Here is a 19305-nt window from a genome sequence, read left to right as displayed (position 1 = left end):
TGGCTCGTAATCAAATGTTAAATTGATTTAAAAGTATTTTCATTGTAAATTAAATTGTTTTTATACCTTTCTTATTGAAAGTTGATTAAAGACAGCGCTATTTTCGCTTTTGGCTCATTTTGCTGCCCATATTATATACTTCCTAAAAGTTTCTATAGGCTACGTACTACAGACGTTTTTTAGTACTATTTAAATAACCGTAGTTTCTTTGTCGTGTTGGTTTGCGGTGCGCTACTCCAATTTTTGATAATAAAGACACCTGAAAAAAAAACACATTATCTTGGCAAATGCTGAGCTAGGCCCTAGGTATATGTATTATTTAAAACAATTTTATAATAGACTTATTCTAGATAGTGCTAGGAAGCCTAGCCTAGGCCTAGTCGTAGTAGTCATAAGCTAGTTAGTGTAAGCAAGTGTAAGCAAACGTTTTAGGCTTAGGCCTACCAGTAACCAGGTCTGCTTCCCAGGTAGGCTAGTGCATGTTAGGAATAGTCTTAGTAAGGGCCTATGCTGACAGAGTACTATACACTAACGTCCCCTCCTCCAAATAGTTGTGGGGCTTAGGTGGATGTAGACTGAGTCTCAAGCCAACAAGTGACACCTAACTTTGCAGATATGACCTGCTGATGAAAAGTGTTAAAACTGCAATAGTAATTCATTCATTTTTTATCATTAATAATTATTTTAGGCTTCAGCAGAAAAATGTATTCTCAAAATACCAGACTTCAATCTTCACTGTTTTTTGCAAATCTTGCCAACGCTGATAAGCTATGGTCGGTGAAAGTTAGAATTAATGATCAGCAACAGTGCGGAGCTACTCAGAAAATGAGGCCACAAATAATGAAATGCAGGTAAAGATGATCCCGGGTTTTAATGTGCTGTGGGGAAAGCACACTTTCCACCACTTGGGTCTGCCATTGATCATTTTAAATGTAGTAATATTATTTGCAGAAAACGTATAACTTTATTTGAATGATTAGTTGAAAGACTTTTAATTAAAAAACCTATTTCTCAGAGAGCTCATCTTTACTGAACCTTTAGTGATTGCATCACCTTGTCTGATGGAAGATGGATTTATCTTTGTTGTGGTACATCAAGGCTATTGGAACACTGGTATACTACAAAACCATTTTCTGAAAATGGGACTCATGGTAAATTAACTTGGTGATACAGTTAACATCTTACATCTAGCATTGCCAATATTTAGTTATTATTATTAAAATCATTGTTAATATTATTTATTAATATTTCTATTCATTAATTATTAATATTATTGTTGTAGTGGTGGGTAATTGTTTTTTTTATTCCTTTCAAAAATTGAATTGTTTTTAATGTGCACAAAACCATATTGCACACAGAAACGGACTTCCAAGATAAGGTGCATTGTGATTTGTATTTCAGCCCTCCAGCTGAAACACATGAGGAAACTTCACCATTTACCAAATTTTCAATTTTTGAACCAGGTTTTGCCAATCTCTTCTTATCTCTATTAATTACTGCTTCAGGGAATTTTGTAACAAGATTAACAGTGAAGCTCATTAGTTGTGAATAGTTCATAAGAAGACTAGCACAATTAAATCAAAAACCATGTTGTAACTTCTAACATAAGTAATTGATTTTTAAAATTCAAAAGCATATCTATTATGATTTTTATTTGAAATTATAGCTAAGGTAATAAAAATGCCAAATTTTTTTGAACAACAGGTTTTTAAAATTTTCCAACCTGGTTTTTAAATACTATACTGGTAATTTATTGAGAAACAGCAATGCCTGCTGTGATAATGACTCTTAAGTAGAGGTATTCTTCTTTGATATTCAATTGGATTACTGAGATAAGATTCTGGCAAAACCTGGTTCACCAACCCGCCTGAATGCCCTTTTAAAGGGTTTGCTGGTAAATGGGATAGTAACAGCATGATAAGCAAAGCAGTGGTGATAATGAACAAGGGGCCCAAGGAGAATTAAGCTGCTGTCAGATTGTTTGAAGTCAGGGGTCCCAAGTTGAAAAAATCCACAATCAGAAATCTGTTTAAATCAGCTTCTTAACAATTCTGATTATATATTTTTTATTTTATGTACATGGTGATATCCATTGGCAGTATTAAATACTGTACTGGTAAAAACATGCAGATATCGTGAATTTGCAGGAGAGGGTTATTTTACGGGAGATTGATTCTTGCTTGTGGGAGTGCGGGAGGCATTCCCAATTTCCGGGATTCTCCCACGAGTTGCGGGAGGCTTGGGACCCCTGTGAAACTGTTATAGTTAAGTTTGATTGTGGCACATATTTAAAAAAAAGGCACAAAACCATCTTGAACTTATACTGTACTAACAAAGAGATTGTGCACAAAATTTGATGACTGATTGATTAATTTATTGATTGACGGCTTAATTGATTGAATGACTGACAGCATGACAATGCAATACCAGTAACAAATGCAGTGCTACAAGCATGCCTGTCCTACACACTGAGAGCAAAGCTGGCACCACTGTGGAACAAATCTGGTGACATCTACATTCAAGGGAGGGACTTTTTATCCTCATCATCAAGATGTAATGCGTTAAGTAAGTGTATGATGTTACGTTATTATAATAAGTTTATATACTGTTAGATGTGGAAGAAAATTCTAATACAAGATACAAGTTATTGTTGTAATTAAATTAATTAAAGACCACCTCCAATTATGACAATTTTTCGTGGTCCCAAATTCACAAATGTCTTTTATCTTTATTATTCTAGTTAGAGACCAAAGCTGCTAAAGATCATGGAAAACCAGGTCCAGGATTTATCAATCTCAACTTAGCAAATTTCCCAAGTTTAAAACTTTAAGATGTCCCTAAGCAAATATCTTAAACTGATTTATTAAACCATCTTTTTAGCAAAATCTTATCTTAGATGGTGCATGCATACAATCAACTTTTTAATTTTAAGCAATTTTTAAGCTAAGAAATTTTAAGCAAAAATGGACTTAATACGAATTTAAGCTGGTTTCTAGTTTGATAAATCTGGTGCCTGGTCTCAAAAGTGGACATTAATTGGAAGAAGACCTGTATTCCTAGAATTTAAATGAGCATCTTTCGTCAGCTGCAGCAATTTCCGAAGTGGAATAGTCCAATGAAAAGAAATATTTATTGTAGAAATAGTAGATTTATTGGGTTTTTTAAATCCCTTTTGTAAATTGAAAGCCCCAACTCATGAAATATGTGCTCCCCTCTGTTGTACTATTTATGTAGAATGAATTTTCTCATCAATATTTTAGTACTGTACTGTCTTTTACACCACAGGACTTGAGCTCACTGTCAGTAAGTCTGAGATATGCTTAGCAGTACAACCAAAGGGTATCAGGTTGCCACCATTTAGGGTTAGTACTCATTACAAAGTACTGGTATACATGAAGTAGTTTAGACATTCTTCTAAAATTCTAACAGTTAGAGAAGAAAAAAAACAAATGATTAGAAGAATTAAAAGACATGATTGGAACTATCCAAATTTTAAGCATTTTTGAACTGTGAGTTAAGCCTGATTTCAATATAACCGCTACATGCTATCATAGACATTGATGCGTCCGTCGAATCTGGAAGCCTTCTTGATTTCGTCGGTAACAGCTACGCAGCGTCGATTGCAGTGGAAACACAGTAGTGATGGTGTAGCAATTTATGAAAATCAAGCTTTACATTGACTATCAACATTTTCTTTGACAAAAAACTGTTGAAGAAAATCACATCATGATCATATATGGGCACATCATAACTATATATGGGCACATCATGACCATATATAGGCACATCATGACTATATATGGGCATACAACAGTTTTTTGTCAAATAAAATTTGATAGTGTGGACAGAGCCTTAGAGATTGTTTCTCTCGATGAAGTTGACAGGTTGTAAACTGCCTTGTCTTGCTTTTACAGTAAATGCTATTTTATTTTCATTGAAGCTCCAAGATTTTCAAATCTGCCAACCTATTTTAAATCATTTTTCAAAGTCAAAATATTATGTGATTCAGGAATTCTCCATTGATGATAAATGGTGCCATGTTCTACCAAGGTAATTTTTTATCATCACTATCAAAATTATAAATAAAAACAATGTAGATGCCTTTGGGATTATAAGAATCTTAATTAAATTTAATTAATAATAATTGAATGCAGTATCTAAAGTAATGTGTATTTATATTATATAGGTGGAGAATTTGTAGTTTTTTGGATTAATTTTAAATTATTTTAATTTTAGCATGAAGCTGGGTAAGGTGGTGAACATTACCCGTTCCATACCGGACACAAGTCCATTTAAATCTTACAAAGACATCCGAAGATACTGGAAGAATACGGTATGTAAGCAACACCCCTTCATTAACATACACAATATTTGCATGTTGCACCCAAAGCCTTATGCCCCTTCATTAACATTTTGTGTGTTCCGTGTAGTGTAGGTTATGCACTTTCATTACAAAAACTGTGTCCTTGTAAGCCATATTATTCCATTAGTGTACATCATTTTTGTTACCCTTTTCTTAAAAATATGTTGATTTATTTCTTTAAAATTCAGTATGGATATCGTTTGCCAGAAGATGAAGAAGGAACTATATATTGCAACATTCATTTCCCTGCCATAGGACCAATACTCTTTACGTATCCTTTGGAATAATTTTCATGATTATTTAAAAAAACTAATTGTATATATAATAGAAATGAAAGAAATAGGCATCGGAGGCTAACCAGATTGATGGAATTGAACCAGCGTCTGTGCAAATGGATCTACAGCTGATCACAAAAGTATAGCAATCGGTGTATTTGTTGATAAGTTCAACACCTTAACATCAGTCCCCAGATATCCTCATTGGTGTGTGCGTAAGTTTGATGTGGTTTACTTGCCACGTGTTGACCATGAGTTGGTCTTGCAGACATTTGTGATGGATTTCCAAAAGAAAGTGGGATCATTGTGTGGATGTCAGATGCTCCTGACCACAAAGCCAAGGTATCCAGTGACAGGTGCGCAAGAGGTTGGATCACAGGTGAGAAGCAGTGGTGGTCCCAACAGGGACAAAAAAGAAAGGGCAAAAATGGAGCTGATTAGTCAACCAATAACTAATTTCTGTCATTATTTTTTAACATTTTCTTTTACAATTTAATTTATGGTTTTCAGAGCTTTCAACCATTGGCAGCCAATTTAACAACAACTCCAACCATCTTGCCACGAGGTGTGCCACCCATCAAGCCATTGAGTGTTGAGACTTCAAACAGAACAACCACAATAATCACAGAGATGAATATCAGTCATAACAACACGTCACAACAAACATACAGTAACAATAGTGCAGAAGCTGCTGTTGTTTCCAAATCAGCTAGTTATGATAGTCATCAATTGTCACAAAAAATCATACCCATATTTAGATCAAAGATCTCAAAGAACATTTCATCAAACCTTAGTCAGCAAGGTAGAAGTTGTTCGACCGTGAGCAGCACAACCTTAAACAACCCCATCATTCCATTATTCAAGCCAGCTAAAAAATCGACAAGTGCTCTTAAAAAATCTGAGTTAGTGATTAAGTCAGCTCTACCCTTGAGCAAGTCAACTAAAGTCTATCCAACTACAAAGCCATCATTCAATCCGGTTAAAAAGTCTGTGACATCAGATACACCTCGCCGATCACAGTTGGTGAATAATTCATGTCAGTCCTTAGACAAGTCAACTAGGATCAATCCAACACTGTCACCATTTCAAGGGATTTCAAAGTGCAATGCTTCTATACATACACCTTATCGGAGCAACTCTAGCAGTGTACTAAACCCTCAACTGAATACTGTTCCAGTGATCTCAAGCAAAGCAGTGAAGAGGAAGAAATTACAGGTAGGAAGTCTGTTATTGAAACAAGCTACTTGACTTTATCGCAAAACAATTTCCCTGTAGACAAAAGTAATTGTCCAAGGGATAATTGTCACTTAATCATTGACTAACATTCGTTTCTCTTATTTTTCTTTAATAGAACAAAATGATAATGGCGTGTAACATTACGTCTGAGGTCTACAATCCTTGTGTCCATGTTTATTCTGTTTTTTCTATCATGTCTAGCAGCAACTAATCTCTTAATTGCAAACTCCCTATGAAAATTTTAAATGTGATTTCTTATCAGGTCGATGAAAACAGCAACACTCCAAAGAAACCCAGAGAGAAACCAAAGATTCAAGAAAATTTGGATATTCAAAAACTTGCATTAGAAAACAAGGTCTGTGTTATTTTGCTTTTAGAAGGCTTATACATGGTATTGAAAGGGAGTTAGCCGTTAACACTGTTGAATAAATAGAATATAAATCGTCAAAGGTACATATACAGTGTTTAAATAAGGACATGATGGAAGATCGTAGGCTACCCTGTAGCTTTTCAACGAATAAAGTCCATACTGTATATATGTACCTTTGATGATTTATATTATACTTATACATGGTATATCGGATTTTTTTGTGTGTGTTTAGTTATACTGTACCATGCTTTTTTTTACCTAAATATTTTATTACCGTACTACTACTATACAACACACAATGAATGATTACCAAGTCATAATTTGTTTTCTTTTCTCCAGCTGAGCAAAGTAAATTCATTGACATTGTCTGTCTGGTTGAAGCAGAAAGGAATCGCTGTAAAGAGTAAAGATAAGAAAGTAGATTTAGTGGCGAAAGTAATCAATTACATCAAAACAGAAGAATGAATGGGAAATGGAAGTATAGTATATAAAAGTGTGCAAATCCACTATTCATTTTAATGATTACAAATAAGTAAATGTTTAAAAACAGTTACAAATATAGGGAACAAAATGTTATAATTGCACAGAGCATCCCAGCAAAAAAATCCTTATTGTTCAAATACAATGAAAGTATTTCTGGCAAGAATTGAAGCTGTCAGGGCAAGCATTATGTTGCTATACCACAGAAGCCTGTTGGTTTTACGATATACTCGGGCTAGCCCACCCTCATATAAATGATATATCCTTAAATTGAATGTATGTTCTATGCAGAAACCTAATCATTACAAGTGTATGTATGAATACTAAAAATTACATTTCTGTATAATTAACTAATTAGCTTATTAAAGCATGTGGCATTATTGTATAATTTTAGTAAATACAATAATAATTTAATACATTTACTCACCTGTCATTTTAAAGCTTCTAATGTGGACAATAATATGAATACTGTATATTAAAAAGTCAATTTTTTTCATTTGGTCACCGATGCATGTTTTGGCACAGCAAGCCCCATATATTACTCATTTCATCATCTTTAATTACTATTCACACCTCACTTTTATTTAAATATAATTGTCACTCGCATTACAGTACTCAGTCTTAGCCCAACAGTCATACTCACACTGTAGGTGGGCAAAGATATATGATAATATATTGTACTTGTGTGTTAATAAACAGTCAATTCAAAGAAGAGAAATAGGCTTGGATAGCAAATTTAATTACGTCCCGATTCATGATCATGATCTTTCATACAGTGTGTTAATGCACCTGTCACATGACACATATGCAAATTAACTGTATGCTACTGATATGCTACTGATATACATAAATTCCCTTTTAATATTATACTCATATGCATAGCAGTATGTTATATAATCTTTGTATTCAGCTGACAATACTGCAAACTACATATGTTTTATATTATTTACCTGTAAACAATATTCTTATTTTTGTTCCTTTGTTTTCAGTACATATAGATCTTTGTATTATTCATATTATATGTTAACTATAATTTGGCTTCAATATATTTGTTGGCTTTGTGATCCTGCAGTTAGTGCTGATACACTGTTACATTTACTGACACCAATCCAATTTTAGATATAAATACACATCCTCAAAAATATAATCAATCAGTTTACCTTGCACCCAAAAATATATAATACATACATAAAAACAATAATGCTTTACACAAAGATACATTCAAAACATAATGATGGAAGGTGGTTAGAGTAGTCATCAATGAACACAGAATCTAGACTGTTATTACTATAATAATTTCTTTCACATGTTACAGCAAAAAAAAACAAAAAAAAAACTTGCAGCTACACAAGGTGATGGGATACAGTATAAACTTAACTTCTCCTTAGTAAAATTACCCCAAAGCTGTGCATTTAACAGATTGAATTGTGCCCACGATAGTTTTTTCAAGCAGAAATGCCAAGTGGCGGTATTGTGCGTAATCAACAATTTCATTTCACTTTTTCTGCACACTATGATCATGCACACTATGATTGTACAATACATTTGAGCAAGTAATTTCCTTTTGATAAAAAGAACTTGATTGATTTTTTCTTGGTAAAATTTACTGCATTCTTGCGTGCAAACAACAGCAAGATTTAGCCAAATAAAAAGTAGCCTTTGTCTTGTTCAAAATCTATTGTGAACCCAGCTTTAGTTTGAGAAGCTAAGTACCTTAAGCGTCCAGGACACTTGCATCTCAGGAAAACAAGCAGTTAGCTTAACCGAGTGGACTGTGTCCAGTAAAACTGACAAGGTTAGTTTTACCAAGCCAAAAAGTTAAACTTCCCAAGTTATTCAAACGTTACTCAATGGAATACCTTTCTGGCCTATGTGAAGGTCATGGAATATTGCCCTTTGATATTTGATTTTGAACACTCAGGTAGTTTTACCATTTCTCGCAGTAAAATGAATCCACTCAAAAAATCCAAGTGCGGAAAGCAGTAAGATTTACCCATTGTAATGTTCGCTTTAAAAGTCCAGTGCAGCTTTAACCACTGAGGTACACCTCCGCAATATTTGGTCTTATAAAAATCATAAACTGGTAATAGGCACAGCTAAAAGGAATGTAACAAAGAACATAAATGATCAAATTCAACAAACAAAGGGTCAAACTAAAGTAAAGAATCAAAAGAGTTTGATATTTTTTGATTTCTTACTTTGCACTATGCATATTAATTAAATGATACTTAAGATTACTTATCAATAACATATAGAGTTGTTTTTCTAGATCAACATGATTAAGGCACTCATGACAACTCAAGACAATCCTTATCTAAAATACATTCATTCATATATATATTCACAATGCAGTAAATTTTTACCATTCTTGTATTCTTGAAATCTTTCCAAACCACAACCTACTGTCAATATTTGGATTATATTCCATTTAATTAAGAATGGAAGCATAGTTGATAATGTTTAGTTTAAATTAATTTTTAGTTAATAAAGGTCAGGTTCTCAAGAGAGCCCTAGTATCCGGATCGGAAGCTAACCGTTAGCACCTGTGTGAGAATGCCAGATCGGTTAGCGCTAACCGTTAGCAATATCAGGATTCCGCTAACAATTAGCAAGCGCTATCGGTTAGCAAGTTGAATGCGTTTCTATCATCAACCAATCACACGTACGCGTTTACAATTTCCAGTTTCCTATTGGCCAGTGATTCGATCATCATATTCTTGGTATCCGGATCAGGATTTTCCCGTATAGACTAACGGTTAGCAGGCTCCGGATCCTGCTAACCGTTAGCTGCCGTGTGAGAACATAGCATATAAGGCCTCCAAGATTAACTGGATGTCCTTACTAGGAATAGTTAATGCATATTGTGCAAAAGCCATAAGCAACTTGCTATCGTATTCCTATTTGTATTTCAGTGTTAGTGTACACAAAGCAACAGAATACGTGAAAGTATATAAGTTAAACTTGCCTAAGTCGAATAATTTCTAAGTCTTTCTTATTTTACATGCCAAATTGTTGTGTTTTCCATTATTTAACATTCTCTAAGTCGAATTTTATCTAAGTCGAATTTTATCTAAGTCGAATTTTATCTAAGTCGAACAATTTTTCAATGTCATTTTGGATTTGACTTAGGCAAGTTCAACTGTATAATGAAAGACAAAACCTTCTAAAAACTGTGTTGTGTGCATTTTAGTATCATATTATGTAATGTTTTTGTTATGACATGAGTTGTAAAATTTAATGAATTACAAAAAATATTTAAACTTTCCTAAAAATCACATTAAATCGAAACAGATTAAATCATCATTATTGCTGAAAAGTAATTATTAAAATTATTGATAAAAAAGTACCTATGATTTAATAGATTTTACTTTACGGTCATAAACATATATCAGAAAAATACTAAATTTATCCTAATAAATGAGTAAAAAAAAAAATGTAAGACAAATATATTTACATGAAAATCAATAATTGCAATTTCTAATTATGTGAGTATTGTACCACATATTAACTAACAAACTTTTTAAAGTAAATATAGTTTCACTGACAAATATTTACATAAATCAAAATCAATAATTGAAATTTCTAATTATGCAAGTGTTGTACCACATATTAACTAATAAACTTTTTAAAGTAAATATAATTTCACTTTTCTATTTGAAGTTACAAATAGACTACAATTCTGCAAAACAGGAATATAAACAAGGTAAAAAAATCATCTTTTGAAATGCTAAACAATAATCATATCTTTTGGTAAATATTCAATGAACATTTAGCACCAGATGACAAGTTTTTATAGTTGGCTTTAAAATTTACTGTCATATTTTTATATTTATGATTTTAATTCCCACCAAGGAAGATCGCAAATATGCAAGATATCATGAACTTTGAACTGCTTTTTTGGTACAAAATCAGGCGACATCTTATGCATAACTTGTTAACATTATATACTATTTACTTGACTTTGCTAGAGTAATTTGAATATATCCATAGCTTGTAAATTTATTCTATATATAACAGTCATTTATACTGTAGTTATTTCAAACCTAATTGGCAACATACTGTATATTTATTATTCTTGATTCCACTCAAATTGAAAATTAAATAAGTGATTGCTGTACAGATCATGATGAAACTGCTCATTAATATTCATAATGTGATGACATATTATAGGTAATCAATATTCAAACAGTAGACTCATAGCCTCTGCAGCTTTTATCCTGACAGACGGAACTGGGTCTTTTAAGAGTAATGTTAGAGCTGCAAAAGAAAAAAAAACATATTAGTCATTAATATTATTGTCATAAATATCTGGCATTCTATTAGTAAGCAATTTCAGCTCCGGTCGTTGTTTACTAATGCAAACATGTAGCTACTATAAGCGCCGCTTTACGGCTGCTAGGTAGTCACAGACCACGCCCATATGCAATTCAGCACAATGACACTGCAAGTTATGGTTTATTTTATAAACAGCAATGCACAGTGAGCAACTTTCTCACTCGAAGTATTCCTAGTTGAAGTATGGGTAGCTGGCTCATCTGAGTTACAGCAATGTACTTTCCTTAAGCTACCCCTTGTCCAGCATTAACAAATTTTTTTTTTCCACATATTGTATTTTATTGCAATTGTAGGTCGAATAAATAAATGAAATGGAGGTACATGTCTTGCTATCCACACAAAAGCACAAAATATCCTCTTCATTAACCTACCTCCACAAACATGGTCCTTGGTTATTAAGCTGTGTTGAGCTTTTGGTAAGTTGCCAAGCAAAAAACCAACAAATATTGCTGCGTTGCTACGGATTTCAGGCCAACTACTTCGGAAGAAAGACACATTTCCCATCACAAAGAAATTAATCTTCTGGATAAAATCTGCAATCTGAAAGGGGAAAACAAAAAATATTTATGGGTTATCCTGATATCTTTTGTCTTTTTGACATATTATAGAGAAGAATAACATGAAAACAATAAGCATCCACGAAGGAGCTTATACATTACTACTGGATATAATATTTACAATCAATTAATCGATAACACACTGGAAAAAGAGTTATTTTGGTAGCGACTATTTTTTAAACATAATCATTAGAAGAGGATTTAGCAAAAAATGAAAAGACTTACAATAACTTTTGTAAGATCATACATAAACTCGCCATAGTTAAGATGGCCGTCAACAATAAGATGTTTCTGGAACATCTCGTTGATACTTTCAGACCCTAGCAATGGACCAAACTGACGCAATGCATGTTTACACGACTGAAAAATAGATAAAATACAGTACAATCATTATACAATAATAATTATTACTTGGAAATCATTGTCATCATTATCATTATCAGATTATTATCATCATCATCATCATCATCATCATATTCATTGTTATCATTCATTATTGTCATCAACATTATCACTATCATTAATATTATCTCTATCATCCTCAACAAGTTATTATCATCATTATCATCATCATCATCATATTATGTTAAGCATATATATAGTGCATTTTCTTCCAGTTACAAAGCATTTTATCATCACCATCAACCTCACCATTATCAATACTATCATCATTTACCATCACCACCATTAACTCATGAATAAAGTAGATACCTTCCTGACTTCTAAATCCTCGTCGTTAAGATGGAGCAGCACACTAACAAAGTTAGTATGAATTTGCTCAAGGAATGGTGCCTTTGACGGCCCGTCACCAAAGTGACTCAAGCTACCGAACAATTGGAATGCTGCTGCCCTCACACTTGCTCGTTCCTACACATAAAAAAATGAAAATCAACAATATGACCATGATATGAAAATTTTATAAAAACTTTGGCTGACATGGCCTTGTTTTGGAGTAATTGCAAAAAAAACCCCACTGCATACCTTTTCAAAGCATGGTCGTATCCTGAGTGTGATGTTTACCAGGATTGGCCGTATACTGCTCTCCTCAATTTGTGTCAGTATACGCGACAGTCCTGACATCGACTCCAATGTGATGTTGTCTTCTGGATCTTCCTTGTCGTCCATTCCTGCCATCATGGCTGACAACACCGTAGTGCAGTACTTTTGTACCTACATCCACCAACAAAAAAGTTGCAGATTGATTAGATATACAACAATAGAAAACACAGCTTTGCCGACGAGTGGCACCTATACACGAAAAGAATCAGAGTTAATAACACCAAATAGCACCACCATACATGAGATGACGCATTTTCATTATACAATTAATTTGGTTATGTTGTACCCACCTGATCTTCTCCTGTACTTGCAATGTTGCCAAGACCTCGGATGCAAAGCATTCTAACTATGTGATTAGCATCAACTAGACGACCCAACAAATTGTTTACTATCATTTCAACCATTGACATGTCACCCGCACATTTCTGGTTTATAAGCTGCAGGAGAAGTGAAAGAAATGAAGATTATTTACCATATATCCATCCCATTTAGAAGAAAAACAAATTATATCACTGTCCAGGGTGATAAGCAACATGAGCAGTTCAAAATTTACTACCCTGTTTAATGGTGAACTAGAATTCTATACTATATATTAACCTAGGTTTATAAATAAACAAATATGTAAGCAAGTAAACAAACAACAAATAAATAAATTTTATTATAAATCGTATTTCCTGATCTGCAATTCTAATAATAATACTTCTGTTCAAATTTATTATGCAATTTTATTTTTACTAAAGTATATTTTTAAGTGTAACCATTTACCTCAGCAAAATATGCAACAACAACTATCCTTTGATTTTCATATAGGCTGGCCAGTGATGGATTCAAACAGGACATTATCTTACCTACGAACTCTGGATTGTGCTCCACCAATTGCCTGCAAAAGGAGACAAAAATAAATAACCTCCTGCATTTAATCATTGGCATTGGTTTGGGGCAAGTGCACAGTGGCGTATCTGGCAGTTTTTTTGGGGGGGAGGGGGAGAGGCATGCCACTACAACACCCATATACAGACAAAATTGTCTGCAGTGTGTACCATGCTTAAATAATGATGAGCTTAGGACTTACCTTGCAATTTCTGTTATTCCCTCTGGGAGCGTATCAACCGATCTCAATGAATTTACCATCTCTTCCTCTCCTATAGCCTCAAGGACTTTGCGACAGTTGGCCCTTTCAAGAAGCTTCCTCACAGACTCTATTGCAACACTAATATAATACAAAATATATGATATGAGCAAATATAATAATTATAAACTTAAATTGCCAGACCATAACTTGAAAGGGGAATTTTATATCATGCTAGTAAAATTTATGTTCAATCAGCATAATAGCTTCTTTCATCACACAGCGACAGAGTATCAAGGTAGTCCACCTACTCTTCTGAAATATGCAATGGGTTCTTTAAAAATGCATGTGCCAGATGCATACACTGGACCTCCATTTTTAAGAGCTTATCCGAGCAGACTTGGTTCTGCCAACTGAAGCCTGGGTGAAGAACTACTTGAATCAGTGCCAATGTTAAGGCTGATGTTAGCAACACACCCTACCAAGCAGCAAGATGAATGACTAACCTGGAGGGATTCAGCATAGCGAGTAACTTCATTTGAGCCTTTCTCTCCTTGGACACTTTCCCATCTGCAATATCTGACAACTTTGCTGGTTTGACATCAATGCATGATCCTGTATAGATTATCAGAGCAGAGAACAATCGGTGGAAATTCTCCACCACCTTCACTTCAGACTCGGGTACACAGAATACTTCTGTCAAGGCACAAACAGCCTAAAAAATACAATGTTATTTTTAGAATGAACAGGGTAAAGATCTTTTATAATGAAATTTGCTTATGCTAGAGGTTGTCATAAGCCATGCAGTTTTCAATACTGCGTGCTGCTGCACGATTAAAATCAAAACGGTTCTGATTAGTTTTTCATCACCATACAGCCTGGGTATTCAAACTTTTTAAGCTGGTGGCCAGTTCCAATCTGTTGAGACCAGTGGCAGGCCTACATAAATTGTGTACTTTACACTTTTTTCAATGTCAGCCCCACCCATTCTATTTTACAGCAGTGGATTTGAAATAGAAGGGGACTTTCACTGATATGGGGAAAATATCACCTTACTCTGGTTAGGGCTGAGTAAGAAAATTTATGATTATGGCACCTCTCGATTGTCAGAAATGGCATTCTCAGACTTAAATTTGAATATAATTTTCTTTTCTTCTTCAGGTTCTCCTACCCCAAGCACAAAAAATTATGAGAATTTTTTTAAATGCCAGCTTTCGAAATCCCCCGACAAGGAGTGCGATACCCCAGAAAAGGGCCCACAGATGCCTCAGCCCCACCATGATTGGCAAATGGCTAGACACTGCATCATATCAGCGTTCCCTATCCATTATCCCCATCGGTCTCTTCCTCCCTATGTCAATACTCTACGCCACTAGATACAGTAAGCTACACTCAGAAAAAGCCAGATTTTAGTTCACAATGCTAGATCGAGTAGATGGTGTTTCAATTAACAGAGAAACTTTTTATAAAAATTGGCCGGAAAAATTATTTTTAGCAATGTTGCGTGGGGCGGATCAAAATCTTTGGCGGGCTGGATTTGGCCCATGGACCAGGGGTTGAATACCGGGGCAATACAGCACTTCATGTGTCTCTATTGTACATATGGCTACACACTAAAAAACAATAACTTACAGATAAAGGGAGTAAGCTAGCCACTTTCATTAAAACCTTCTGTGTCTTCTGATCACGTTTTTCTTCATAGTGAATTTGTCGGTTAAGTATATCGATGACTTCGTCAAAGATTGCCTGTGCCAGCACTGGATCCACAGCTAAGGTCCGCCAACATTCTGTAATATGTCTGAAAAATAATGCATTTATCTATTATTATTTAGTCAAAAATCTATAATGAGAGTGGCTCAACCAGGTAATAGAATTATTGCACAGTTGTAACACTTTGAACTTTAAATTGAAAGGTCAAGAGATCAAATCTGACCAATGATACAATATTTGCAATGCCTATTTCCACCCAAGAATTAAATGGCTATCTGGAATATTCATTAAACACATTCTCTGGAGTTAGGCTATCTGGTGATTTTTTCTAAGTGAATAGAAAAAGAGGTTGATTACGTAAAGCTCATTCATTATAGTAAGTGCCAAAAAGGAAACTTGGTATATATAGGTTCATTCTGTTAAGTATACACAAAATAAACAGTAAAAAGGCTAATAATTATTTTTTATTGAAAAACTTTAAATTACTTACTCATCATAGGGTAGAGGGAAATTCAAGAGTTTCTCAAATACAGGTGACAGATGATTTGATGCAAGAGTCCTGATTGCACGAAAGACTCCAGACCTTGTCTGGCTGTAAGTGATGGCACGCAGACTTGTGTGTAAAGCAGTAATTATATTCCCAACCTGTATCAAGGTGAACGTAAGTGTGAATTACTTCTGTTATACAGACCCATTCAGTTTGACTTCTGATCAAACAAATTGTTTAGATTGTACAAAAAACTCCAGACCTCCCCTGGCTATTATTGATGGCAATGTGTAAATTTGTGTATTTATCTATTTATCTTTATTTTAGGTACAAAATCGAGAATATGCCAATAGCAAACTCAATCACTTTACTCCTGTGTATGGCAATACTTTATTAATATAAGATGCTGTAAATATGCTAAGTCTCATCATGTTGTATTGTTAATAGTTCGGAGAGCTTAGTTTAAATAAAACAAGACTCTGAGAAAATTGAAATATTAACACAACAGTACTGTACCTCAACTAATAGTTCTGGACCTCTGGTTTTCATGATGGTGTTGATAACAACACAAGCACCACTGGAACAATGGCTTTGGCTGTCCAGCAAACCATTGTATAAATTGGCTAAGAAATCATTAAGTTGGTGGGATGGCAGTTTCTTTGAGAGAGCCTAAGGGGAAAATATAGAATTAGTATAATAATATTAATGATGACATAATAATGATAATAATAATAATAATAATAATAATAATAATAATAATAATAAAATGATAATAGTAACTATTCTTAAGCTCAATATACAAGTGAGTAGCTAACCTTTGACATGTCATTTACTACACTGAACAAGACTTGTGCATCACCCCTGGAAACACGATCTCGTAGTGTAGTCATGGCCTCTATTATAGGATCTTGATAGTCTATGGCTTGGCCTAGGAAAATAAAGAAGTTTATGATTTATGATGTCTTAGATTTTGTTATACCTTCTCACAAAAAAATATTACTCTGTTTGGATATACAGTATACCTGTTTCTATGAGTGAGATACCACTGACTAATAAATTTGATGGATCAGTTTAATAAGAACAAAAAAAAACATCTCTAAACTGAATGTTTATTGGATCAATAACTAAATCTTTTGCAGAAAAGTACAGTGTAAACCACATACCATCATATCGGAGAGAAATTCTTAAAATGACTTGAATACAGTCAATTGCATCCTCTCTGACTGGTAGACAAGGATCAGAACATCTAGGCACAATGCTACCAAGTAGTAAGCCAAGGTTATTAAATTGTATACCACCCTGCAATGTAGATAAAAACAAAAAAGCATAAATAAAAACTCATAAATATTTCAAAGTACTTTAGCTCTCTGATAATATTACACCAATACTTTAATAAATCCTTGATCATTGTATCTTTAAACATCTGTATAATTTTATGCCTTAGATGTGGAAGATCAGAGAGAGGGGAGGTAGGAAAGAATAAAGGGATGAATGGATGATGGGGATATAATTCCTACCATGTCCTGAGTTTCAGCCATTTTCTCATGATAGAATTGCAGGAGATGCAGAGTAGTTCTCATGGATCGTTGTCTTTCATGATTCTCCACCGAAACATTCCAAGGCTGCAAATGCTGATGATACATATAGAAAATAAAATACAATAACTATTTATTAAAAAGGCCATATAGGGCAAGTAATACTTATTGATTTCCTTAAGAAGAATGACAAATACTGTAAATACTTGCATATAAGACAGGGCTTAAAATAGCAAATTACGGACGAAAAACAGGATGTCGTCTTATATGCACGACATACAAATTTTAGATTTTTAAAATCATGTTTGTTGTATGTGCAGATCGTCCCTAACACCTGAATTTACTACTACAATCAAACCACTAGATGTTAGTATAATGAACGCAATTTTAAATACAATGAAATAAAGAATTTCATGAAAATTTCATAAAAAAACTCATAAAATAATATTATTTAGAAGATTAGCCTTGCTTTTGACTCCGTTTTAGCCAGCGAGATGCAGTATCAAGACCATAAAAGCATAACAAGTAACACAACAGGTGAGTCGTCCTATACACCCGATATACAAAAAAAACACGTCAAAAAATCGTGGGACGTCTTATACACAGGTCTCCTTATAAACGAGTATATGCGGTAATAACAAATAATGATCATGAAAGTGAAAAATAAATTGTATTTGTATGAATTGAGACATATAAATGAGATGATATTAAAATTTACATTAAATTCATAGTCGCCATAGAAAAATTCTAAGCACAGGAATAACCGAGAAATAATAACCCCCACAAATGCACATGTTTACACACACTTATGCTATCATGCTGTGGGACTTTGCATCAACATACATGGTGCAGGGCTTGAACAATCCATTTCAAAACATGAGGTAGATATTATTCTCCTGAAGACGAGTGAAGCAACTCAATCGAAACGTCAAGACTTTATCAACTACAACAGTTCTTTTCAGAACTACCTACGTGGTGTACCGCAAGCTCCAACATACAGTATATGAGGCACATGATTAATATACCGTATTTAGGGTGTTTATTGTTGTGAAGGGATTTTGAGAGGGTGTTGATTCGAGTGTGGCATTTATTCAAATAAATACAGTATATAATGTAGGCATCCTACTATTTTACATCAGATAAGCATTCGCTACACACCTTATATATTTCTTGTATGCCTTGTGGTGTTAGTTTCTTGGACAGGATTTCTTTCAACATATTGACTAAGGATCCTTGGGCACCATCTAGGAAGTCATCACTGTCTTTAATTTGTTCAGTTGTTAATTCATCTTTTCCTTTTATAGGGTACACACAGTTTGGCAGTTTAAACACACAGTCTGTACTGGTCTTGATTAATTCAAATGTTTCTGCTTCTGTTAGTAATGGGTCCAGTTTACTGGGATCATATTAAGGTTAACAATATTAATGTGGAACATATATAAATTAATATAAGCATCATATAACAGCTGTAACACATATACACCAGAGTGCATACTTACATATTCTTTCCATACATACCTGCCAACAAGTGTAAACAACTATAAACATCTTATACACACCTAAACACAAGTATACACTTAAATGCACATGAGTAAACACCATTATAAGAAATAACATATGTATACATCAGTAAAACACCTTGACACATATAACACCATGTACAGTACACACTTTTCTCCTATACACAGAGTCAACATGTACATACTGCTGATATGAAAACACCATGTATACACAAACACCTTTGTACCCGTAAACATCTTTAAACAAAAAATAACACATTTATAGCATACATCCATAAATGGCCTTACAAGAAAACACTTCTGGAAGAT

At 33.9% G+C, this 19305-nt stretch overlaps 2 protein-coding genes across 4 annotated transcripts in view; one reads left to right on the top strand and one right to left on the bottom strand.

The window, feature by feature from the left end:
- Positions 1–144: 144 nt before the first annotated feature.
- LOC117117413 (uncharacterized protein C18orf63-like) lies at positions 145–8049 on the top strand. The gene is made up of 12 exons (XM_033261729.1): positions 145–306; positions 689–851; positions 1016–1151; positions 2412–2565; positions 3286–3362; positions 3941–4050; positions 4237–4333; positions 4552–4634; positions 4834–5017; positions 5149–5853; positions 6137–6229; positions 6584–8049. The coding sequence occupies exons 2-12, from the start codon at positions 703–705 to the stop codon at positions 6707–6709; spliced, it is 1914 nt and encodes a 637-aa protein (XP_033117620.1). The 5' UTR covers positions 145–306; positions 689–702; the 3' UTR covers positions 6710–8049.
- The window catches only part of LOC117117411 (maestro heat-like repeat-containing protein family member 1), a 32086-nt gene continuing 20223 nt past the window's right edge, over positions 7443–19305 (bottom strand). For all 3 annotated transcript variants that reach the window (XM_033261725.1, XM_033261726.1, XM_033261727.1), the window contains 16 exons: positions 18635–18872; positions 17459–17572; positions 17105–17240; positions 16757–16869; positions 16458–16610; positions 15945–16099; positions 15377–15542; positions 14251–14459; positions 13748–13885; positions 13441–13555; positions 12966–13112; positions 12598–12786; positions 12328–12483; positions 11842–11976; positions 11431–11599; positions 7443–10981 (listed from right to left, as the gene is read on the bottom strand). In XM_033261725.1, the coding sequence (XP_033117616.1) occupies positions 10899–10981; positions 11431–11599; positions 11842–11976; positions 12328–12483; positions 12598–12786; positions 12966–13112; positions 13441–13555; positions 13748–13885; positions 14251–14459; positions 15377–15542; positions 15945–16099; positions 16458–16610; positions 16757–16869; positions 17105–17240; positions 17459–17572; positions 18635–18872 (2416 nt within the window). In that variant the 3' untranslated portion in view covers positions 7443–10898. The remainder of the gene's footprint in view (positions 10982–11430; positions 11600–11841; positions 11977–12327; positions 12484–12597; positions 12787–12965; positions 13113–13440; positions 13556–13747; positions 13886–14250; positions 14460–15376; positions 15543–15944; positions 16100–16457; positions 16611–16756; positions 16870–17104; positions 17241–17458; positions 17573–18634; positions 18873–19305) is intronic.

This window comes from Anneissia japonica, unplaced genomic scaffold, assembly GCF_011630105.1.
Source record: "Anneissia japonica isolate Jap-2015-1 unplaced genomic scaffold, ASM1163010v1 scaffold1509_len713820_cov188, whole genome shotgun sequence".
NCBI classification, from domain to species: domain Eukaryota; kingdom Metazoa; phylum Echinodermata; class Crinoidea; order Comatulida; family Comatulidae; genus Anneissia; species Anneissia japonica.
The sequence above is the reverse complement of the archived record's forward strand: the minus strand, read 5'-3'. Positions and strand labels throughout refer to the sequence as shown.